This window comes from Andrena cerasifolii, chromosome 16 (assembly GCF_050908995.1).
Source record: "Andrena cerasifolii isolate SP2316 chromosome 16, iyAndCera1_principal, whole genome shotgun sequence".
NCBI classification, from domain to species: Eukaryota; Metazoa; Arthropoda; class Insecta; order Hymenoptera; family Andrenidae; genus Andrena; species Andrena cerasifolii.
The window spans coordinates 10101407-10123006 of NC_135133.1; the positions used below are offsets into that span (position 1 = coordinate 10101407).

At 51.1% G+C, this 21600-nt stretch overlaps 2 protein-coding genes across 3 annotated transcripts in view; both read left to right on the plus strand.

Moving 5' to 3' along the window:
• Naa20a (N-alpha-acetyltransferase 20 A) overlaps positions 1-21600 on the plus strand; it is a 188255-nt gene that overhangs the window by 117474 nt on the left and 49181 nt on the right. The window lies entirely within an intron of this gene.
• Positions 12004-21600, plus strand: part of LOC143377749 (uncharacterized) — an 88706-nt gene continuing 79109 nt past the window's right edge. For both annotated transcript variants that reach the window (XM_076829407.1, XM_076829409.1), the window contains exons 1-2: positions 12004-13434; positions 16663-16718. Coding sequence is in view for 1 of the 2 variants with exons in the window: in XM_076829409.1 (XP_076685524.1) it covers positions 16686-16718 (33 nt within the window). In the remaining variant the exon portion in view is untranslated. The remainder of the gene's footprint in view (positions 13435-16662; positions 16719-21600) is intronic.

Genomic DNA, 21600 nt, shown 5'->3' on the forward strand with positions numbered 1-21600 from the left:
CTTTTGCCGCGGACAATAACTAACGAGGAAACAGTGCTTTGTAAAAAAAAAGGGTATCAAAGAATATGAAAGTGAGGGGGGTTGGAAAGGGGGCTGGGAATAGTTTTCCTCTGGAGACACAGCCTACGATAAGGTGTACAACGCGGGGCAATGAGAGTTTATCGTTATACCTGCACGAAGAAACGCGACATTTACTGGAGGGCGACAGGAACAGTCCGTCGTAATGCTTATCAGCCGAAGCTTATCTACGGTTTCCTCGCGCCGGCTGAATTGAACGCGCACGCGAGAAGCAGCCTCAGATACCAGCGTCTCTTGTTAGAAAGCTTCACCTCTTTCAGCAATGGCATTGCAGGCCGCGTGCTTTTAAGTAACGCAGAGAAAGTTGACATATTTTTAAACCTCCCCTGTGTACTCTATCCTATTAAACGTTCCCCCATTCAGGGCGAAACAGTGCGACCCAATTCGGTCCCTTTCTTCGCGCTAACTTGCCGCGCAGAAACCGCCGAGGCGGTGATTTTTTTCTTCTCCTCCAAGCTTTCCGCGAGAACGGGGAACGTTAAGAGAGTTTTCGCAATACATATTACTCGTAAAACTATGTACATACTCGCTTGGTAGTCTCGTGTCTTGACAAGGCAGCCTGCGCGCTCGTTTCCCGGCTGCCATTAATTTCTGTCGCGAGGAAAGATGAATCTCTTTCGGGGTTGCGCAACGGTCGTTGTCATTCTTTACTTTAATTACACATCTCCCTGGGAAGGGGTCCCAGCGGCGTTTCCGACCATTCTGCCACCGAAGGTCTTTTCCTCTATAAAGCGCGACAATTCTTGAGAACACTTCTTCGCTCGGGTCTTGATTCTTTCACATACGTGCGCGCAGAAAATCAGGATCTCATTCGTTGATATTATAGGAATAGGTTTCGTAATTCCTGTGGTTTTCGAGAGCCACGGAAAAAAAACCCTCGGGCAATGGGACTCGAACCCGCGATCTCGAGATTCTCTTGCGTACTGGTCAGCAACCTTACCAACGTCGCCAAAGCCGATCCCCCGAGGTCTCTTGTTCCAAGCTCCCTTATGTAGATTCCTGATTCCACGAGCTTCGTTAAGGCACCGCTGGAAATCTTCGCCAGGTGACGAACGATCGGATTTATCCGTCCGTTGCTCGGAGGGAAGGTTCGACGCTCTGCTTTACGCTTGGAAACGTGGGATTTCCATTGTTGCGGCGCAGAGGCTAGCCAGTAGCTAAAGTTCAAGCCACTTTTGACGTGTCTGACGGGGAATTGTCCGACGCACGGGTAAACAACCGAGAATCGTCTGCTAATTCGATTTGCTACCCCACTCCCGGCCCAAACCCCTGTCAAATCCAATTAACAGCGAATTACCGGGCTTCCCGGATAATCGGCCGCTCCTCGCAATTAAATTCAACGCGTTCCTCCGCCGAAAGTTTTGATTTCGATTCTGGAGCCTCTGCCCGAGATAATCTCTTCCCCCCTCTCCCCTCCGTTCGCTGTCCGGATAACAAATTCACAGGAATCGCCTCATGAATTTTTATCATTCAATTGAGGCATCCCGCGAAGTTTAACGTCTGACTAAAGCCCGCGACAGTTGCACAGAGGTTCCCTTTGAACGGCGTTTACGGGTAGCTTAAACTTTAAAGAGCGCGAGAGCCAGAAGGAGGCGCAGTTAGCACACTTCGAGGAAACGCTGTCGGCGTCAACTACGCCTCGTTTCCGGGCCACTTGCTCTCCGCTCGTCCAGCAACAAAGCAAAACAACAGCAGGAATTTACTCGCAGACCTTGCGGCCGGAACAGAAAAAGATACTCGTGTGCGCGCCACTTGCCGCGGAATAGGAGCAGCGAGCAATCGCGGAGAGGAGCGAAACGGGGTCACTATCGCTCGCCCCCTGCGCGTCCGTACGAGTTTAAAGCAACCAAACGATCCGATCCGGCCGGGCCCCCATTGTTTTCGGCTAAGTCAATGGCACCGTGCATCAGCCACGCCGCAGATCACACTCATAGCTCGCACCGGTGCACATGTTGCACGGCTGCGCAATCTGCGGCTGATAGCTGCTGATACGCGTCCCGGGATGCCACCGAATGGAATGAAAAAAATTCCGCGACTAGGTAGAACGTGTTCTGTATTCCATTCTCGAATAAGAATCCACGCGAAATCCTACGCCGTCGAGGAAACCCTTCGATCAAAAGTGTCCCTTCTAATTACAACTCTGTTTGCGTTCCAAAGTGCCGTCGCCAATTTCCCTCCCCGAAAAGACTCGCGCTTCCTCTTATTCCCCCGGCAAACACCAGCGACTACTCGGTTTCGTGGGACAAACCGGGGCCCTCGAAATTTCGAGCGCTCGCAAACGCAATCTGCCTCGTTTCGCGCTCCCGAATGGGAAGACGGGGGATGGCTGCCGCGGAGAGTGGCTCGGGCGGGCGAAAGGAGCAAAGAGGCATCCAGGGGAGGAAAGCTACGACGGCAGCGTGATACGAGGTTAGCGGAGAGGCTGAGCGCGACAAAATAAATTCGCGTCTCCCCAAAGACACTTGGGTGGCAGGCACTGAAAGGGATGGAAACAAATGGGTACGCGGCCCCTGTGCTGGCGCGGTCTAAAAGAAGAGGGAGTAGTCTTCGGGGTCAACCAAATTTCCACTTCCTAAAAGGGTCAAGTTAGCTTTCCTCAGCTGGAAAGCTCGCCAAGGGAGCGCGCAAACTTTCGTGCTCGCCGCGTCTCCCCTCGCGGTTGAGATTCGAAAAATTCCCTCTTCGTTTTGCTTTCACTGGAACACTATTCGCAGCAATTAAGCTCGCTCCCCCGCGCACTTGGCGACGGGCTCCGTTCCGCCTGCGAAACCCCAGCGGGCAAGACAAAACTACGCGGTGAACGGATTAAGAAATTCGCTCGGACGGGGAGCTTTATTAAATTCGCCGGGGAAAAACCACGGTCCCGGGAGCGGAAGGTGAGAGAGATTCGGCTCCGCGCGGCTCTCGGGATCGCTTCGCTCGAGCGGAATTTCCGCGGTGCCTGCAGGACCATTCACGGGGGTCGCTTGCAACAAGAAGCCCCTTGGAACGAGCTCCAGGAAATATCGCGGGGAGACGCGTTGTCTCGACCCGTATCGAAGTGCCTTTTTGTCGGTGGCTCGTTACGAATCCAACGGCTCGCCCGTGCAACCGCTGAAACACAATCCTTCGTTGCAGGAAGTCGTCGCCGTGAATTCGATACAGCCTCCAATCGAGACAGATCGATTCCTTTGAGACGAAGCGCGGCAATTTGCATCCGCGTCCCTCGCTCTCTCCTGGTCATTTGCAATTTATTGGCGCGCAGACGTCCTCCGCCGGGGGACGAAGAAGCTTCGCATTCAAGACTCTGGAAATAAATGTCTACTGCGACGTGGAAATTTTCTGGATTTTTTGGATAGCGCGATAACGCGGGGCGAGACGATATCGAGAAAGGATCAAAGGACGGCGGAGGAACGATCGATACGTAGAATCCTCCTCGTTCCCGATCGCGTCCGTTCGAATGCTTTCCCATCGAAATAGAGGCTCGCCGTGGAATGATATCGGGCATGAAAAACCAGTCGACATTTCCGTAACGGTTTGGAGACCGGCGAAGCTGGCCGGCCAGTTACACGCGTCACGTTCCTTCGGCCCTCGTTTTCGGATCGAATGGGATGGGGATTTTTCGAATCGCATCGGTCGAATGGTCGCTCTCGTAACCTCGAATGGAAACGTTTCGTCGCTGTGGAAAAAAAACGAGAGAAGCTCGCCTCTAAAGGGGAAAGGTCCGAGTTTGACAATGCGGAAGTATTCGTTTCACTAATTTTCTTGGAATACTCGACATGCTTCCGCGCGTTGTACAAATCCCGGGCATGTTCGTTTCCCTGCTTGTTTCGCACGCCGGCAAGCTCAACCCTTTATCCACTTTATTTCCGCGTCGATGCTCCCTCGCGCGGGGAGCGACGATTCCGCGGACGTACGTACAAAGCTCGAGTCTCGGGGAGGCCAGGAACGAATGATTCCGGCACGGAGCGTACCGAGGGTGCAATGGACAGCGAGTGAACAATTGCGTCTGGGGACCTGGCAGGTACGTAAAAGGACGAGGTAATAAAACTGCGTGAAAAAATAAAAACCTGCATGGGTGGGCGGCTGGGAAAGTTGGGAAACCCGACTGTGCGAATCGATAGAACAAACACGCTGGGGTTCGTCAGCGTGGGATTGAATTTTTTCGCGGACCGAAGGGAAATACCACATGTGTACCAAGTATCGACTCGGGAGACGCTGCGCGATTTAGCGAGGTGCTTTTGAACTGCCAGTTTCTAGACCTCCGCCTGGACAAAGCCTGGCTCGATGAAATAATACTCGCCCGCTAAACGCGCGACAGGAAAAGTAACGAGCTTCTTCCTGAGCTTCCTGATCTCCCTTAAACGCACTCTGTGTCGCCAAAAAGGGGGATCTCTATTTGTCATTGTCTCGACCTGAGTGAGATTAACGATCCTCAGAAGAAAACTGGGCGTCTATTGCAACGGCAGCGCTATGAAGCCCCCGTGTACCTTCTCCCGTTTTTGCCGAGCGGAAATTTAACGATTTCCGATACCATTTTTCCTCCTTCGACTGCAGTGACAAGCCCGGGAGCGACTGTTCGTGCCACGAATAAATATTAATAATCCCGTACTCGTCCCGCGGATTGCTGTTCTTTCGCCGTTGAGTTTAGAAATTTTTAGACTTGCGAGATGGATATCGAGGGATAATCGAGTGCAGGGGATCACGGGGTGTGGGAAATTAATGGGCGAAGTTTAGGCAGCGAGGAGTGCTCTAGGTCGCGCCCGTTTCCGTCGCTCTCTCGTATAGCTACGGGGATTCTTGAAATCTCTCCAGCTCGGTTTGGCATTTACGATGCACTTTCTTCCGACCGATACCTAGTCCCTTTCGCGGAGACGCGAGCATGGCCATTTACCGAGAGAGCTATTTTCACGCCGCGATAGCGTGCTTTCTATTTTTTCGCTCTCGGCCAGCGGAGAAACTCCGTCGTTTTAATTCTATGCGCGATAAAGGGGACGCTCGCAGGGCAAGGCGGGAAAGCCCGGGATACCTACAGTTTGTCGGGAAAACCGTGCCTGCGTTTCCCTCCCTGCGCCGCCGCCCCTTAGTTTCGCGCTAGCTTTCGCGAGGCTACGGTCATATTGTTAGGGAGACACGCTTGGAAGCCATATAACCGGGATCCCGTTAAAAGAAAGGTACTATCCCTTTTGCCGCAGGCAGAACGCGGGGCATTCTGCAAATGCGAATTATGCCTAGCTCGTAAGAAGACGTGCAAACGTACCAGGAGAATCCTTTAAATTCCTACGCTCCCACTCTCGTTCTCCGGCGGTGATTTCATAGGCACTCCGACGTTCGTCAGAAGTGGTTCAATTTTACGGCGAACTCGAACAATCGCAGAGTGGAACCGTTACCGGCTCGGGAACCGTTCCCCTCCTGCCGCGACGATTGCGTTGCAGGATGCGCGGCCATTACGTCCCGCAGAAATGTGGAGCATCGCGTCCTCGAGTATTATATTCGACCCTTTGTCCCATCCACGGAATGTCAACCGGCGCACGCTAATGAAAAGCGTTTTACAAACAAGCGTACAGCGGTTCGGCAACGTGAAACCGAACGAACGGTGGCTTCGGGATACGCGCGGTTGAATTAGCATCGACCGCGGCAGGATTCACTGCCCTACAGGAGCGTTGCGAACAGCTGGCCAGAGGAAAGCATCGGCAAACACGATGCAGGGATCTATGAAAACGTTATAACGAGGATTCAGGAAGTCCTCGTCTAACTGTTCCTCATTTACATAGATAAATGCGCGAAACACAGACATCTCCCTGTTGGGCTGTCTTGTATTCGGACAGGGCCCGGTCTAGGGGAGAGGAGGGCGAGCAAGGCAACTGCCCAGAGCGGCAAAATTTATGAATATTAATTTTTTTATAAAACAAAAGGCTTTTGTTATTCGAGAAATAGCCGCAAAAATTTCGCTCACTGTCAAATATTATATTTCAAAATAATCTATATATACATATCTATACAAATTTAAAAAAAAATTTAAACCCACTTAAAAAAATATATAAAATGCACTAAACAGTAACAAATAATTTTTTCCCTTATTTAATCTACGACTCTCAATTTTGTTAAATCTAAGATTTACACAGTGCAAATGATGAGGCGTCGACATAAAAAATTGAGAGTCGTAGATTAAATAAGGGAAAAAAGTATTTCTTACTTTTTAATATATTTTTATTTTTTTGAAGTGGGTTTTAATTTTTTTTTAAATTTTTTAATTTGATGTTTTTTTACATAATGCACACAAATGCCTGAAAACCAATTTCAGGATTTTTCCCTAACCAATCCCTAGGGGGGTAGGAAGAGGTGAAATGTGCTTTCTCGGAGTCCTTAATATCGCCTAGGCCCAATTAGATATCAACTTGATTTTTACTTCGAAAGGTTACCCACATAAATGCCTAAAAACCAATTTCAGGATTTTTCTCAAATCAACCCTTAAGGGGGTGGTGAAAATGAGTGAAATGCGTTTTCATGGAGTCCTTAATATCTCTTAGGCCCGAAGCGAAGCGCGGAGGCATTTACTTAGTTATTTATAATTAAATATAAAGAGCGACAAAAATCAGTTTTGCCCAGAGCGGTGGATGATCTACATCGGGTCCTGCATTCAGATAGCCGAGTTTAAGAGTCCCTTACACTGTCGGACGATCGGACCACTTAAAGTTTCACCGATCCCCCTATCGAAATCCAAGATCACTGGACTCGCAGCAGGAATTCCGCGGATCTGAAATTTCCCAGGGAAAAGTATCCGCGGGAGCTCGAAGAACAATGCGGTCAGCCGGTTAGGGAAAGCTCGCCTGTTACCCGAGCAAACAGCCGCCGGTGGCGCGTACTTCAAAGTAAACAAGTGTAACTAAATTAAGGGGGCGGGGGGAGGAATCCTCGCGGAGGATGTGCCTAGTCCTTGCCACGTAACTCGTAACTGTTGTTCGCGACGTTCGTTTGCAACGAGCGGCAGAGCGCGAGAGGGAGAGCACAGAGGGGAGGGACAGGTCGGTGGATTCCTCGATAACGAGTTCGTTCCCGTCAGGGTAGATCGAAGTTGGGAAAAACGATCGCCCGCGGCGACCTGCAGGCGTATACGTAAGTACGGATACGCGGGGCGATTTTGAAAGCGTCGATATCTCGTTTCATCGAAGTCGTTGACTCTAGCTGGCTGCCGCGAGACGATCGCGCTTATCTGCGCCTACCGGGCGAGATGGAGCGGTGAGAGGAGAGGGCTATAAACTAGTAGGCGTACCCCTCGGCGCCAATACAGTCCTGAGAACGGTATCGGGTTACGGAGCGATTGTTGTAATAATTACGCGTCACTCATTCCTGCGTACGTACGTGTTACGCTATTATTTAGGCCGCACCCAGCGCCGCGGACTCCTCGTCTGGGGATCTTAACGATCGTGACGATCCTGTCGGCGGCCTGAGGCTTTCTTTTTAAGTCGCCGGCGATCATTAGCTGGGCGACGCTGTCCAGAAACGGAGCCCAACGCCACTGGATCCAACGAAATCGAACGCTTCGATAACAAGCCTCTTCCGGCCACGATAAGACGCACGAAATTGATACCGACAGCGGGGGCCGTTTGGACACGGGACACGGCCGTGCGAAATGAAGCAACGGTGTCCCCTTTGCGAAGCACGGGGGAGCGCGACGGGTTCCATTTCGTGAATTGTCATTGAGCGGTGGCCGCACGAACCCGGGCCGTCCGGAGAGCCCCGGCATTAATTACACAGGCAGGTAAAACTTGAGCTTTCTGCATTGTGCGCGGGTATTACAATGCATTTTATGCAAACCAGCTCGTAGAATAGCAGCTCGCTGAATGCCGCGGCCAATCCCCTTTCCCCTCGCCACCCCTCGTACCACGGTCGACTCTCTCGCGTCTTCCAGGCCCCAGCGACCGTCCCTTTTGCGTCGCAAAATAATAAACCGCGCGCCGAATCCGTGATTGCCTCCAGCGCGTCGGGACGCCTCGCAGGCTTCCCGGGGAAACTGCTGGCCGTAAAACACCGGCGACAAGGCGTGCCCTGTGTCGTGGCATTTTCGAGAGACGTTCGTGCATGGACTTGTCGAAGTAATTTGGCGAGGCGCGAGTACAAGGTCGGGGTAAATTGCGTCCCATCGAGCGATCAAGTCTGACGCCCTCGCGGGGGAGTGTTTCGATGCGACGATTAATTCCCCCTGCGAGCACCGTCTCGAGTTACGATTCCTGCTCTCGTGGTGGTCGCCATTTTCACCGCCAAATTCGTTTTCAGCGAGCAAAAATTCATCGGGAACGATATATTTCAGTAAGGTTCAAAAACCTTGTCGGACAGTGCAATCATTATACCTATTCCATTAGAAAAACATACGATAACATATCCGAAACATTTATCATACTCGATATAACGAACTATTCAATAATATCGACCTGCACGAAAGATGTACATTGTACGTACATCGTATGTACGGATGTGCTCGGATCGTTCGAGCCGCTCGCTTTATTCCAGCTGCTCGCTTCATTCGAGCCGCTCGGATAGGATTAGAAACCGAGTCTCGGCTCGAATCGAATTTCGAGCTACTCGAATATTCGAGTACTCGAACAGCTCTAGAACACAATATAACGGGTCATTGGAAAGAATGGTGAACGCCCCGTGGACGCGGGGCTGCTCCCTGCGCTTGCACACGGATAGAACGCATAACGGAAACGGAGGAATTCGTCGGCAGGCCGGGGGATCCGGGACGATCGTAAAAGGGAAATGAGCTTCTAAGAAGGGCATTAGTTTAATAGGTAAGACCGGCTACGGCTCGTCTCTTACAAATCCTCGGCGATTTAACGGTTCCCGGCCAATTTCTGCGAATGCCTTTCGTCGCCTTTCGCCGGCGGCTTTCCGCTGCCGAGAAACATACCCGTGAATCAGAATGCGGCGCAGCCGTCCCGACCGGCGCGAAAAGGGTGACGAACGGCGAGGGGTGGAGGCGGTAACCCTCTTAAGTTCGGGCTTCTATGAGTATTTGATTACACGCTCTAATTCGGCAGCCGTGTACCCGCCGCGAGAAACGTGTCGCGATATTGCGTAGTTCGAAACAGTATATGGGGAGGCTGCTCGAAGGCGATACGCCGGGAGAGCGAAAAGGGAAAGCAACGGGAGCGGTCGGGCCGCTAGATATATCGAGTATCTCCCGTTCTCACAAATCTTCAGTGTCCCTAATCCACGCGGCGGGGCCGCCCGTGAACGAAACGCTGCGCCGGGGCCACAATAAAATAGGAACGAGTGAATGAGCAAATACTACGTCGAACGCGAGAGAGAGCACGCCCTCCTCCATTCAGGCACGCAACCGTATTGCTCCCACCTGTTATATCCGCCTGCCACGTTATCTCCGCTGTGTTTAACGTTTCCTATCCCTCCCCGACAGCTCCCTTGCATTTGCACAGCTATGTAACACGCGTCCTCTCGACTGTGCGAATAAAGCGTGTCACCCAGTGCATGCACCCTCGTGAAACCTGCGATCCCTAGGTAAGAAACCCTCCGCGACCTTTCCTCGTTTCCACTGCCGTTGGTTATTAGGGGTTTACGTTTACCGTTAACACCATCGGCCCCCCTGGACGCGGCCCGATGATTATTTTCGCTGCAAAGCGGATTGTCCCCGGCTTATGTACCTGGAACAGCGACAAACAAATATTTACGACTCGCGGGACGGGAGGACAAAAGCGCGGCGTACCTGGCGAGCATAAAGAGCAATAACTACGACGATAAGCAGAAACGGTGTGCTTGACTCGGGGGCCCATACCTCGTGCCCTTCTAACGACTCTATTTCGTGGCCCCTAGGTCGATCGCGCCCACTTGCCACGTACCGTATACGCCCGTCGTCGTCCTAATGGAAAGATGCGTATCACGAAATTAAATATGACTCGTGTTTAGCGTGCCACGGTGCCCCGGATCGGACACTTATTTCTTCGACGTTGACCGAGAGAGAGAGGGGCATCGGGGAACAACGGAGGGAAACGGAAAGACGGAACGAAGGAGATGGAGCAGAGAGAGAAGAGGTCGGTGAGACGGGGACCCCGTCCGTGGAACAGGCGGAACACCCACCTTGATTCGATACCTACGTTCCGGACGATCGAAAAAAGATCCATCGCGACCGTCCCTCGAGAAAATAGAGTAATTTAGATAACAGCCGTCTCACCCTGCCGCTCTCACTGCTCGCTACATGCTCCTCTGCAGCCGAAGTTGCTCGCGTAACGTCTCTCTGGAGGCACGCTACGGTCGTCGTTCTACTCATCGCGTTATGATCTCGTATATTCCCTTGCACACCTCTAGAAAGGTCGATTTTCAACCTTTGAGTGGAATATAGGGCACCAGGATTAGTAGGGTTTACGACAGACGTAGCAGGAAGGCTGATAGACATGCGCGATAGTTGAAAAATAAATTATATTCCTGCTCCACTGTCGTAAGCTCGAAAGCAATGGAAATATTCAGGCATCCCACCTCGTGTATCACTGTAACGTCAAGGACTCCTCGCCAAAATCCTCTGTCCGCTTAAGGGGACTAGGCAGTCAGAAACTCGATTTTTTGTTGTTGTATTTTTCGAAAGTACCACCCTTCCCGAGTAAAATGTCGTTTGGTTTGTGTTAAAATTCGCAAAATTAAGGATTTTACAGCCGAAAAGGTCGAGCGTATCATAAACCGTTTCTGCGCGCACGCAGGTAGACTAATTCCTCTTTCGAAACTTTAAACGCGTTTTTCTCGGAATCATATTTCCTCTTCGTTTTGCAGTGATTGCGAAAAAACGGAGGTACAAGTCGATTTGAAAAAAATTCAGCATATGTGAAACATGTCTAGTTACGACCTCAACCTACGCGTAAGTCTGTGAAAACTTCTGCTTCGACAAGAAAAAAATAAAATAGCTCTTTTCCCTGGCGAGAAATCAAGTTTCTTTAAAATTTGCCGTTTTAAAGCCGCCATTTTTATAATTTTGATTTTTTTTCTTTTTCAATAGGTTCAGGGCAAAGTATCAATTTCAGAGGATATTTCACAATTAAATTTCTTACGGCCAGAATCACTGCAAAATTACAGCGGCTCCAGAAGAAATACCTATATATCAGGCAACTGTAGCGCTGTCTTACACATACATTACCCAAAAGTACTAGTCACAATTTGTATTCATCTCCTTGTAATTAATTCGCAAAAAATACTTGATTTTCGAGCGATCCGACTGCCTAGTCCCCTTAAAGGGTCAAAGGAATTGGCGCAAGTCAGTGCATTCGCGTTTAAAAGGAAATAAACGAGAGTTTCTATGTCACGTACTCGATGGCCCCGGGTGGAAGGTGGGACGCACCGCGTGCACATGGTCGACCGCGGTTGATTTTCAATTTCAAGCGGATCGAGTGTCTTCCGTGGCGCTCGTTGCAGCAGTGTAAACGTACCCATCGAGAATCGACGCGAGACTTGGAACTCGATGCCCGAGCACTGCGCCGGTACGTACCGGAGCGATTGTTTGTATCGCGCACAAAGTCCACTCTCGTTCGGCGGACGATGCAACGCGAAAGTCGATCGCGAAAAATTCGTGAAAACGAAGGTTCCGCGTTACGTTTGCGTGCACAGGCTTACCGTAATTCTCCTCTCTCTCTCTTTCTCCCGCGTCTGCTCCGTCCTCGTCGCACTCGGGCGTGCTCGGCTGGTGGAAAGTCAAGCTTTCTCTGTCGCGTATCGGTGTCCCCCCACCACGTTGTTTCGTCCGCGGTGTCCCCCTCCAAGAGTCGAAGCAGGTAACGTGCCGACGCCAGGCAATGGCGCCTTAGCGGCTGCACCTGGGCTAACCGTTCGCCAGGTTAGGGAGCACAGGGATTGGCGGAGCGACGCAAAGCGGCCCGGCGATTGGCGGATATCGCGGTTCCGCCGGCACGGGACTTTAATCTCGTTCACCGTAGGCGCGCTGCTGCTCAGTTCAACTTACCTTTGCCGCACGAACGGACGGTTGGCCACGCAACTCGCGCCGGACATTCCACGAAAGACGTTGCGCCTAGCCCCCCCGTGGCCCGTGGATACTTGCTCCTATAGCGTCGCCTCTCGCTCGATGGTGTCGCGTTAGGGAATCGTGTCCCTCGCGGTCGTCGATCCTTCGATCCATCGCGTTCCCTGTGTGATCGCAGGAGGAAAGGGATCATCGACGCAACGGGCTAGGAGATCGCGTCGTGTGTGCGCGCGCGCGCGGGCGAACGAGCGAACCAACGAACGAACGAACGCCTCCCCCAGTGCAAGTGTGTACGTGTACCTGTGGTACGTAGTGTGTACGAAGCGAGAGGCCACAAACGTGCGCGCGTGTATAGCGGCCCCGCTTCTTTCTCTCTTCTTCCCTGTGTTCCTCCGTACCGTATCTGCGTTCGTTCCGTGCGCGTGTCTGTGATTGGCCGGTGCGTGGCATTTTTAAAAAGTCGTCCGCCTGCTTCTGTCCGTTATAACCCCGGGAGAGATCCGGCGGCCGCGATGTCGCGAAACCGCGAGTGAATTGTCCACGGCCGCGCCGTGCCGCGCGGGTGTCCACGTCGAAGCAGTGCCGACTCGACGCGCGATGCCGGTCCCGCGTTCCTCTTAATCAAACGTACAGCCGTTACGCTGTACTTGCCGAACGGCACGGCGGCTAGATCGGGGATACCGAGGGCACTAGGGGCACGCGTGTGATCGGTACCGGCCCCGAAACGCTAGCGGAAAATTCGAACTCGCTCCGAGGAAGGCCTAACCTGACCCGGCAACGCTGCGGCGCAACAGCTATCGTCGCTGACAGGTAGAACGCCGCGCGAGAATAAAGGAGAGGAAGAAGATACGAGAGCAAGAGAACGCGAGGGGGATAGCAAGTGAAAGAGGAAAGGAGAAGAAGCGCGTGCAGTTTCTTTTTCGAGTGTGACATACGCGTGGCGGCGCGTAGATTCCTTGCCAAAGATACATAAGTGGTCGCGAGGAGAGTCTGAAAGCCCTCGATATTCGGGAATAGTTCCTTCGTTATCCCTCGCTGAAGGCAGAAAGGGGAACAAGGGGGAAAAGGAGAACGAGGAGCAAAGCTGCCGCGGTGATTTTCTCATCTCTGGTCCGGAGGTGCGCCTACTACGGGTTCTCCGTGCTGTCGTGCATCACTGTGTGTCGCAGTTGTGCCGGTTGCGGGGTGAGGTTAGGATCCGTCCAGGAGAGAAAGAAAGGCGAGGGGAGAAAGGCCCGCGGGCAAGGAGCAAGCCGCGACAACCGCGATTAAGTGCAAACGGGACGAAATATCGGGGCAAGAGGACACCGGTCAAAGAAGAGGAGCTGCACGCCATCCACGAGAACTGGATTACACGGGCGACACGAGAATCGCCAAAATTCTGCCGGTTTCTAAAAAAGGTGAGTACACACGTGTCGCGTTTCTCTTGTCGGTCATTGGTCCTTCGCTGGCGATAGCGGGCTTCTTTTTATCTCTGACAGGTTGAATCGTGTTTTTTTTTCCGATTGCCAACACCCGAATCTATTTTTTTATTATCGTCCACTTGTATTTTCGGTGATTCTTATCGAGTTTATTCGATAAACAGCATTTGTTTATCGGCGATACCGGCTGTGACTGTAGCCGATGATCGGGCTCTATCGCTTTGACTGCATCAGCAATTCAAAGTACAGGGTGAAATATAAACGCTTTCGTTAGTAGGAACAGTGAGAACAGTCCTATTTGCAAGCTTATGGAAACATGCAGGATTTCCGATGCTCAGATTCGAGAAATATTCTATCTCAGAATTGTATCGCGATCGTAGTCTCGTGGCCATAGAAACATAGAATACCTTGCACGTCAGAGGGTCATGTGCATCGCCAATTTGACAGATCGGTGGTCTTCCGGAATCTCACGTAAGGAGGAGCAGTTATCGATGCACGTTAATTTGTGGTACCATGCGTTACTATCGTCAGTCCATGGAAACGAGTGGAATACCGGTGACTGGTTTTTACGCGGCTCCGTTGAATTCGCGTTTCACGGCGAAAGAAAACACGGTTCTTTCGTTGGTCGGGTGGCTCGCTCGCCGTTTAACCTCGAGTGTCTCGGCCCGCCTAACCTTGAAATCCCACTCGTCGCCTCTCGCATGTTTTTAAAACACTCGATCTCGGATCTCGTGGGACTCGCGCATGCGCCGCACCGACCGTCCGTCATTTTTTTCCTCTTTTCACCTCGTCTCTGCCCCTGGCTCTTTCGCTCCCTCGTGTCCCCGCTCTCGTGACTTCGGCGAAATTTCAATTAAAACCGCGACACACCGGTAAGCTCGATTTAACTTTCAAATCGAGTCCCGTCCGCTCCCAGACACCCAACGGCCGCGTATAAAAAACGTCATCGAACGCGACGCTTGCACTTCGCGAGCAATTTGAATCTCGGCAGAACTTGGCGCGCTTTTGTCCGCCACTTTCGTACCCAGAGCCGTTGCTCGAGGAACGCCAGTGTCGTTGTTTGTAGTGCATCGGAATTGCCTGGACGATACATCGGCATTGTGCTCGCCTGAGTTTCTGTGACTTCTCGCGAGCTTCTCGCGATGGGGGAACAAAAGAAGTTTCCGACAGTGTTTATCGATACGCGGCGATCAATTTTTCACAATGACAAACACTGCTGCTCCCGAGACGCGTGCACCGACAATGGACACAGTTCGTACGGTGGATATTTTCACCATTGTGCATCCTGCCGCGTCGTGTTTACGTCGTTCAAGAATGCCAGCTATTCCTGGAACAAAACGAGACGCCATAAGCGAATGTTTCCTGTAAACAGCCATTAAGGTACGTCGTGGTCCATAACCCTCCGTCTCATAGGTTAGTTTGGCGGCATATTTTTTCTCAGTGGTTATGTTTCCCCCCGACAACGTATCAAGGCTGCGACTTATCGATCTCGAAACGATCTCGATCTGGAAATAAAGTAGATAAGTAGATGGGACGTGTAGTAAACCGAGTGGGCTGTTAGAATTTCAACAAGAAAATTGCTTTCTCGTTATTCGAGGTACGATCCTGGGACATTGCCGTTGAAACTTTGACGCGTGCTTAACCCTCGCCCGCCATACTTGTTTTTACGTAAAGAAATCGGCGGGCTTGGTTGTAACTAGTCGATTTCTTGCACCGTTGATCAGATTGTTCGCGCGTAATTAGCCGCGTTTCGTAGATGGCGGTGGAAGTCGCTAATTTCGCAGCGCACAATTTATTCAGCTGTCGTATGCTTCGCCTGACAGCCGTAATAACTCTTTTCCGCCCGAAACACCGTAGGGACGTTAGGAAAAGGGGGCCGCCCCACGAAATTACAGCGATTAGCCTACAGGATTCGCTTTGGGTTCGAATTTCTCGCCGAGGCACACGATCCTTCCATCCTCCCTCTTAATTACCTCATTTTACATAAACTCGCGTATAGATCGGCGAGTGAGAAAACAGTCGAATGCAACTTCGATGCGTTTACACCCAACTTCCTCCGAGCCTCCATTCGCGAGGCTGGCTCCCGTACTTGCTGCAGGGTTTCGCCGAGGCTAATTGCATCGGGGCTAAATTTAATTTGGAAGGAAAAGTTGCAGTAAAGGCTCACCTTCTCCCAGTGCTCGCCCCAAAGAGAGCGCTGATTATTTCGACAAAGTTGCAAGAGACTCCTTTACTAGCTAACGCGTTACATCGTCGAAGTTCACCAGCCGGCGAGCGGAATTGGACTCGCCTCTGGACAAGATTCTCGGCTGCTCCTAATTAACTCTTCATGAATGTTACGCGGTTCTGCTGGGCGCGCCGCGTGTTCCCCTCGGTGAATTTCCACCGCGCCGGTTCAATTTTCCATTAATTAACGGCCGCTCGGGGTGAATTTAAACGAATTTCACGCGCCCGACCAGCGTTTCCGCGTGGCTCCGTCCGGTGGTCGTTGCACTCGCCGCACTCGTTTCTGGCTAATTGAACGTTTTACGATCGCGCTGCTTGACCGTGTCTTCATCTGGACGGGGGACGACGGCGCGTTTCAAGGTAGCGTGCCTGGATCTCGATCCACGCGATCGACGATGCGACGCTAAAAGATACGGCTCTTCCGCGAGGCGTTACGCTCCAGACGTTCATTCACGCGTTTTCCTCGCAACGGTTGCGCAACAATCTCCGTTGGAACGTTACGAAACTTTTACTAGTTCAGGCTCGGTGTCTCTGAATAATTCATACGCGGGAAATATGCCTGGGAGTCGTTAGCACCTGATGATGATCGAGAGCAGTTTCTCCCCTCCGCACTTCGATCGCGTGCACCTTAATCGAGCCGTTTGCTCCAGACACTGCTGAGGGGGAAACACAGGGTAGCGAGCGGACGATGATTAGAGGATGACGACGGATACTCGCGGGATTCGTTCATAGGTTCGCGATACCAGTCAGCTATCCCTGGCCACTTCCGTCTATCGCGTTCTGTCGTCCAGTCGAGTGTAACGATTGGCCTGGATCTCGCGGCGATCGAGTAGAAATGAAATACGCCCGTGAAACGAGCGCGTCCACGCTATCCCCCGTCGCTGGTTGCTGAAATTTTACGGCGCGGATTACGGAAACGCCGATCCTTTCGCGTCGATTACGTAATCGCTGATTTATTCCTCTCTTTTCTCGCTGTTGCAGGAGGACGAACGGACAGAGATGGCATGAGGGACGGTTCCGGCAACGTTGCCGAGGTGGTGAGTGCTCCTTCTGCTTTTTACTCAAGCTCGAAAGGAGAATCACGCTGCCTTTCGGGTGATTGTTATACGGGACGCTTTCTCCAAACTGTATACCGCCCTGAAGATATGCCGAGTATGTTGGAAACTATTGCACAATCGAATGCAACGTGATTCACCGCTAGAGCCTGTACAACGGATGTAGAATAGAAACTGTTCCCGCGCAATTTCGAACTCGATTATCTGGAAACTGAGAGCTGCTGTGAGAAATTTTTGTTGCTCGTTTTTCATTGATCTTTGAACGGGGAATTAGTTTTTTCGACGTTGCCAGGAGTCTGGACTCGCCCCAGGGCTTTCAAGCGCTTTGAAAAGTGTTATATATATGAGGAGCCTTTGCATCTAGGGAAGGAATGCCAGTTTTCGCGCGGCATCTTCCTTCCACTACGTTTGTCGTTCCTCCACTTCGATATTCGCCTCTCGCCGAGTTCCTTGGAGCTTCGCGAGCGTGAATAGGGCTTCTTTGCGAGCCGGCCGGCGAGTAGGTACGCAAAGTATTTTCGAAAGCCTCGAGGCTGTTGGCGCCAGGAAGTAGGCTACCGGGTTAACACATGGCGGCGAGAGCCAGAGGAAAGCGTCGGGCGTGAGAGGGGCGCTGAAAAAGCAGGAGAAACTTCAGCTCGCTTCGACTTTTAGCCCCTGAATGGTCCTTGGAACGTTGACGAGCGATCCTAATTCGAAACGTTGCGTCACGTCGCTTTTACCCTCGATACTCGCGATCTTAGCGACTTTAATAATCCTCCGATAATCTGACGCAGTGGCGCACCCAGAGGGGGGCAAGGAGCCCTCACACCCTCCAAAGAAGGGGCTTCGTAAAACGAAAAGAAAACCGGAATTCATTTTTTAAATAAATTAAACCTAACCAACCTGATGAATTTTATTGAATTCGCGTTAAAATTATTTTTATCCGTTCAACTCTGCTACCCCCAAGATTAAATCCTGAGCCACTGATCTGGCGCGTATGGTGGCGGGGAAATCGAGCTAAAGAACCACCCCCGTAAGAAGCGATCGTCGCGTTTAATCGAGGTCGTTGGCTAATAGTGGACGCGGCTGGGGACAAAAACACGTAATTCAGTTAACGATACGCGTAGAGAGCCACGTTGAATCGATGAAAGCGCGGTACCTGTTCCCCTCGTCGGCTGACCTTGGCGAGATCCAGTGAAAAGTAAACCGAGAAATATGGAAGGGGAGACGTTCAGGTTCAATACACTCGGCGGATCAGTGTCACCCAGATTCTCTGTACGCCAATCGCGCATAAAATGGGATAGCACCGCGCGTGTCGCGCGCTCGTGCCCCAGCCGACTTTTAGACCACCCGTTACTTCAACATTCTTACAGTTTTCCATCCACTGCATCTCGCTTAGAAACATTCGGCTGTAAACTTTCTTCCTCCGCGGTGGACGCACTCCTGTTAGGCTTGATTCACCAAAGAATCCCGCGACCACCGCGCATAAGTTCCTTTTCCACTTGTCACCAAGCGGACTTGAAGGTTCGACGCCCCTAGGTTTATAAGCGTTCGCCGCCTTTTCCGTGAAATATAAAAGATTGTAATTTAAAAGAGTTGAGACAATTTTAAAATTAATTCATTCTGACAACTCACAGTCTGTTGCATGAAAACAATTAAAATTGTTTCTAAAGTTCTCTCAAGCCTCTGTGCTTAAACCCCTTTCAATTTCTTTCGTTCAAAAATTGCCGCCCTAGGTCAACTCAACCTCGTTACCCCAGAGTTTTTCCACTCTCCCCGTCCCGAGACACGCCACAGCGTGCCACGGACCTATAAAACCGAAAGGTTAAGCTTTCCGGACGAACCCGTCCCATCTCCGCGATATAGAGGGTTTGCAGGAAGATTCCGCTGCGCCTACGAACTTCTTCCCACCGGTCCTGGGTGTGACGGTTAATGTAGCCTACAAACAGGGGCGGTCGGAAGTGACCCGAACTCAAACAGCGCAGCGAAAGTTTCCCCAACGACCGCGCCGGTCGGTCTGGTCTGTTTAATCGGAGCGCTGGCATTGTTGAAGCGGCATGTTTGAAGACGCCAGCGCACACGTTCCCCTGCGTCTTCCCAATTGGAGTAGACGGCATTGATCTTCCGCCCGGGTCCCACCCTAATTCTAATTAAAACCAGATCACGGTGACGGACTGGGCTCCCGCTTCAGGCGCTCGTAATTAGCCAACTCCTCGCCGGCAACCGTTTCACTTTCCTAGGAATTTCCAAGTTGCCTCGAAAGTGTATAATAACGCGCGCGGAACAAACTCGCCGTGCAGTCTATCAGCCGGGGAATTAATTGGAACGCGGGGCTGGTCCCCCGACTGGAGTTTGTCGGGCGATTAAAAACGGCGAGGGCCGCGCGTGGGATTATCGATTGCCTCTATCGGGGAATCGCGACAGTCGCTGTTGCGGATAATCGGTCCTCGTGGACCGCGATTTCGGGAGGGTGGTGCACTCGCGTATTTGTCTCGTGCAGAGTGTTTATTTTTACACGGCTGGCGCTTCCGCGCGGCCAGATTTAGCCGCGATTAAATATTGCACGCTGCTGCGATTTGGGAGAATCCCCTTCAGTTTGAACACGAAGTAGGTAGGTACGCTTTACACTTGGGAGGAGAAGACGCGATATGAGCCCGCGAGCAACAGAACTATGATGAATCCGAGTGACTTGTAGGGTTCATCGGGGTCTTACTTATATGCCCGAATGATGATTCCGTGTGCATTAGGACAGTGAATCCTAAACTGTGGTTCGCGAAGTGCTTTTTGGGGGTCGCCACGGCTATTTTTAGTTGACGATTTTTAACACTTATTTATTTTAATATGGTTAAATTGCTATATTCTATTAAGGGGTCATGTCTAGTTGGCAGGGGAAAAAGAACGTGATTTTCGGGATTTTTTTGTGGAAGATCTAATGTAAAAGTATATATATTCAGCAACTGTCGGTGATTTTGTTATAAAAAAATATTAATAAATCAACGAATAGCTGCCACTCTCCCGGAAGCTCTTGGAAACTCCTCGGATTTCTCCGAGCTGGATCATCTGAAATCGAAAAGTGAAGAAGATTCACACTTTTTGATTTCAAATGATCCGGCTCGGAGAAATCGTGCTCACCGCGCTGCGCTTTTATAAAAACAGTTTCCGGGAGAGTGGCTGCTATTCGTTCATTTCTTAATATTTTTTTATAACAAAATCACCGAGACTTGCTGAATATATGTACTTTTACAATAAGCAAATAGCTGCAATAAATATACACTAGATTTTCCACAAAAAATTCCCGAAAGTCACGTTCTTTTTCGCCTGCCAACTAGCCATGACCTCTTAATGATGTAACACTGATATTTCATAAACGAAGGGAGGGAATATTTACCTTATTTTATGAGGGGGGGGGGAGGGGTCGCAGGTTATTTGAATTTTATAAAAGGAGATCGCGACTCAAAAAAGGTTGCAAAACACCACTAAGAATTTCGAAAAGTGCACGGAAAGTTTCTAGAAACGTTGCCTCTGGCATAGTTGTGCTACGTTGACCAGCAGATAAGCTTGCAAAGCGGAGACGGTACATCCTTTTCGACACAAGAGAGGATCCTATCCATACAGAGTACTTCCCCGTCTCTCTGTAGAAGAAAAGCGAGCGCACGCGCTGGAAAATTGCTTTCCACGGGGGCGATAACTCGACCACGTTAATCGACCTATTCGGCGGCCTACGCACCGTGCACGACGAGCGCCGCTAAATTAATTACCGGGGCCGCTCGGGGGTGGTCGCCCCCTGAGCAACTGGTCGCGCGAACGCTGACGCGCTCCCCCGCTCGGTCAACGCTCGCCATCGCGAATTTCCCCCATTCTACGGCTCGAAAGCTCGTTCCAGCCGCGGTGTTTGGCTGCGTTCTCGAATTGCAGTTTTCCATTTCTAATGCCGGGGGCAGGACTCGCGCCCGGGAGATAATGGAGGGTGATTCGCGGCCCGCGGGGCACGCTCGTCGATAACCCATTGTCCTGACCGGAGCAATTAATGGGGACGATATTATCGAAATTATCGGAATCAATCTGCCGCGCGGACAGATTGCGGCCGCGGCCGTGTTGCGGGGCGAAACGCGTTCAGATAATAGAATGGCCCGATAATGGACGTTTGGGGTCCACGTGCGCGGTGGATAAAGAGTAATGGTCGCCGCTATCATGGATGAATGGGTGGAGATTTATTTGGAATCGTTTACAGCGAGGCGTATCGGCTTGTGAATATTGGAGGCGGTCTAGGAAGCTATTTATTTATTTATTTATTTCACATTAACGGTCGAAATCATTTCGTATTCTAACAAGTCCAGCAGAAAGACGACATTTGCACCACTTCCTCTAAAGCAGAGACATCAATAAAACAAAAATAGGAAAAGAATGAGGAACCCAACTAGCTTGAGCGCCCGGTATGCACTGTCCTTGAAACGCTTACTGGATCCAGAGAATAAGTCCAGGCCTTTAAAATATGCTATAAACTATGAGAGTGGACTGAAAAAATCGGCGTAGTTTGCTGTCGAAGAGTACAATGCCGACCAGCAAATAGTCGGACAGTGTGGGCTTTAATTAACCCCTATATAAATTCATCGCCCGTTGGCCCTCGGTGCAGTGCGCTTCTAGCAAATAGCACGCGTTAGAATCCACAATGCTAGCTTGCAGCGAACCACACGAATGAAATATGACTATGCGACGTATCCAGCGTGTCGGTTCGTCGCTTGACCCAGTATCTCGCCGCCGATCCTGAATAATGACGTCTGCGTAGACGCTGAACGCATTTCGCCAACGGCTATCCCGGAATATATCGCGTTAACTTGGATGAGGACTGACCGGGATGGGAGATCTATTCGTTCCGCGAGGA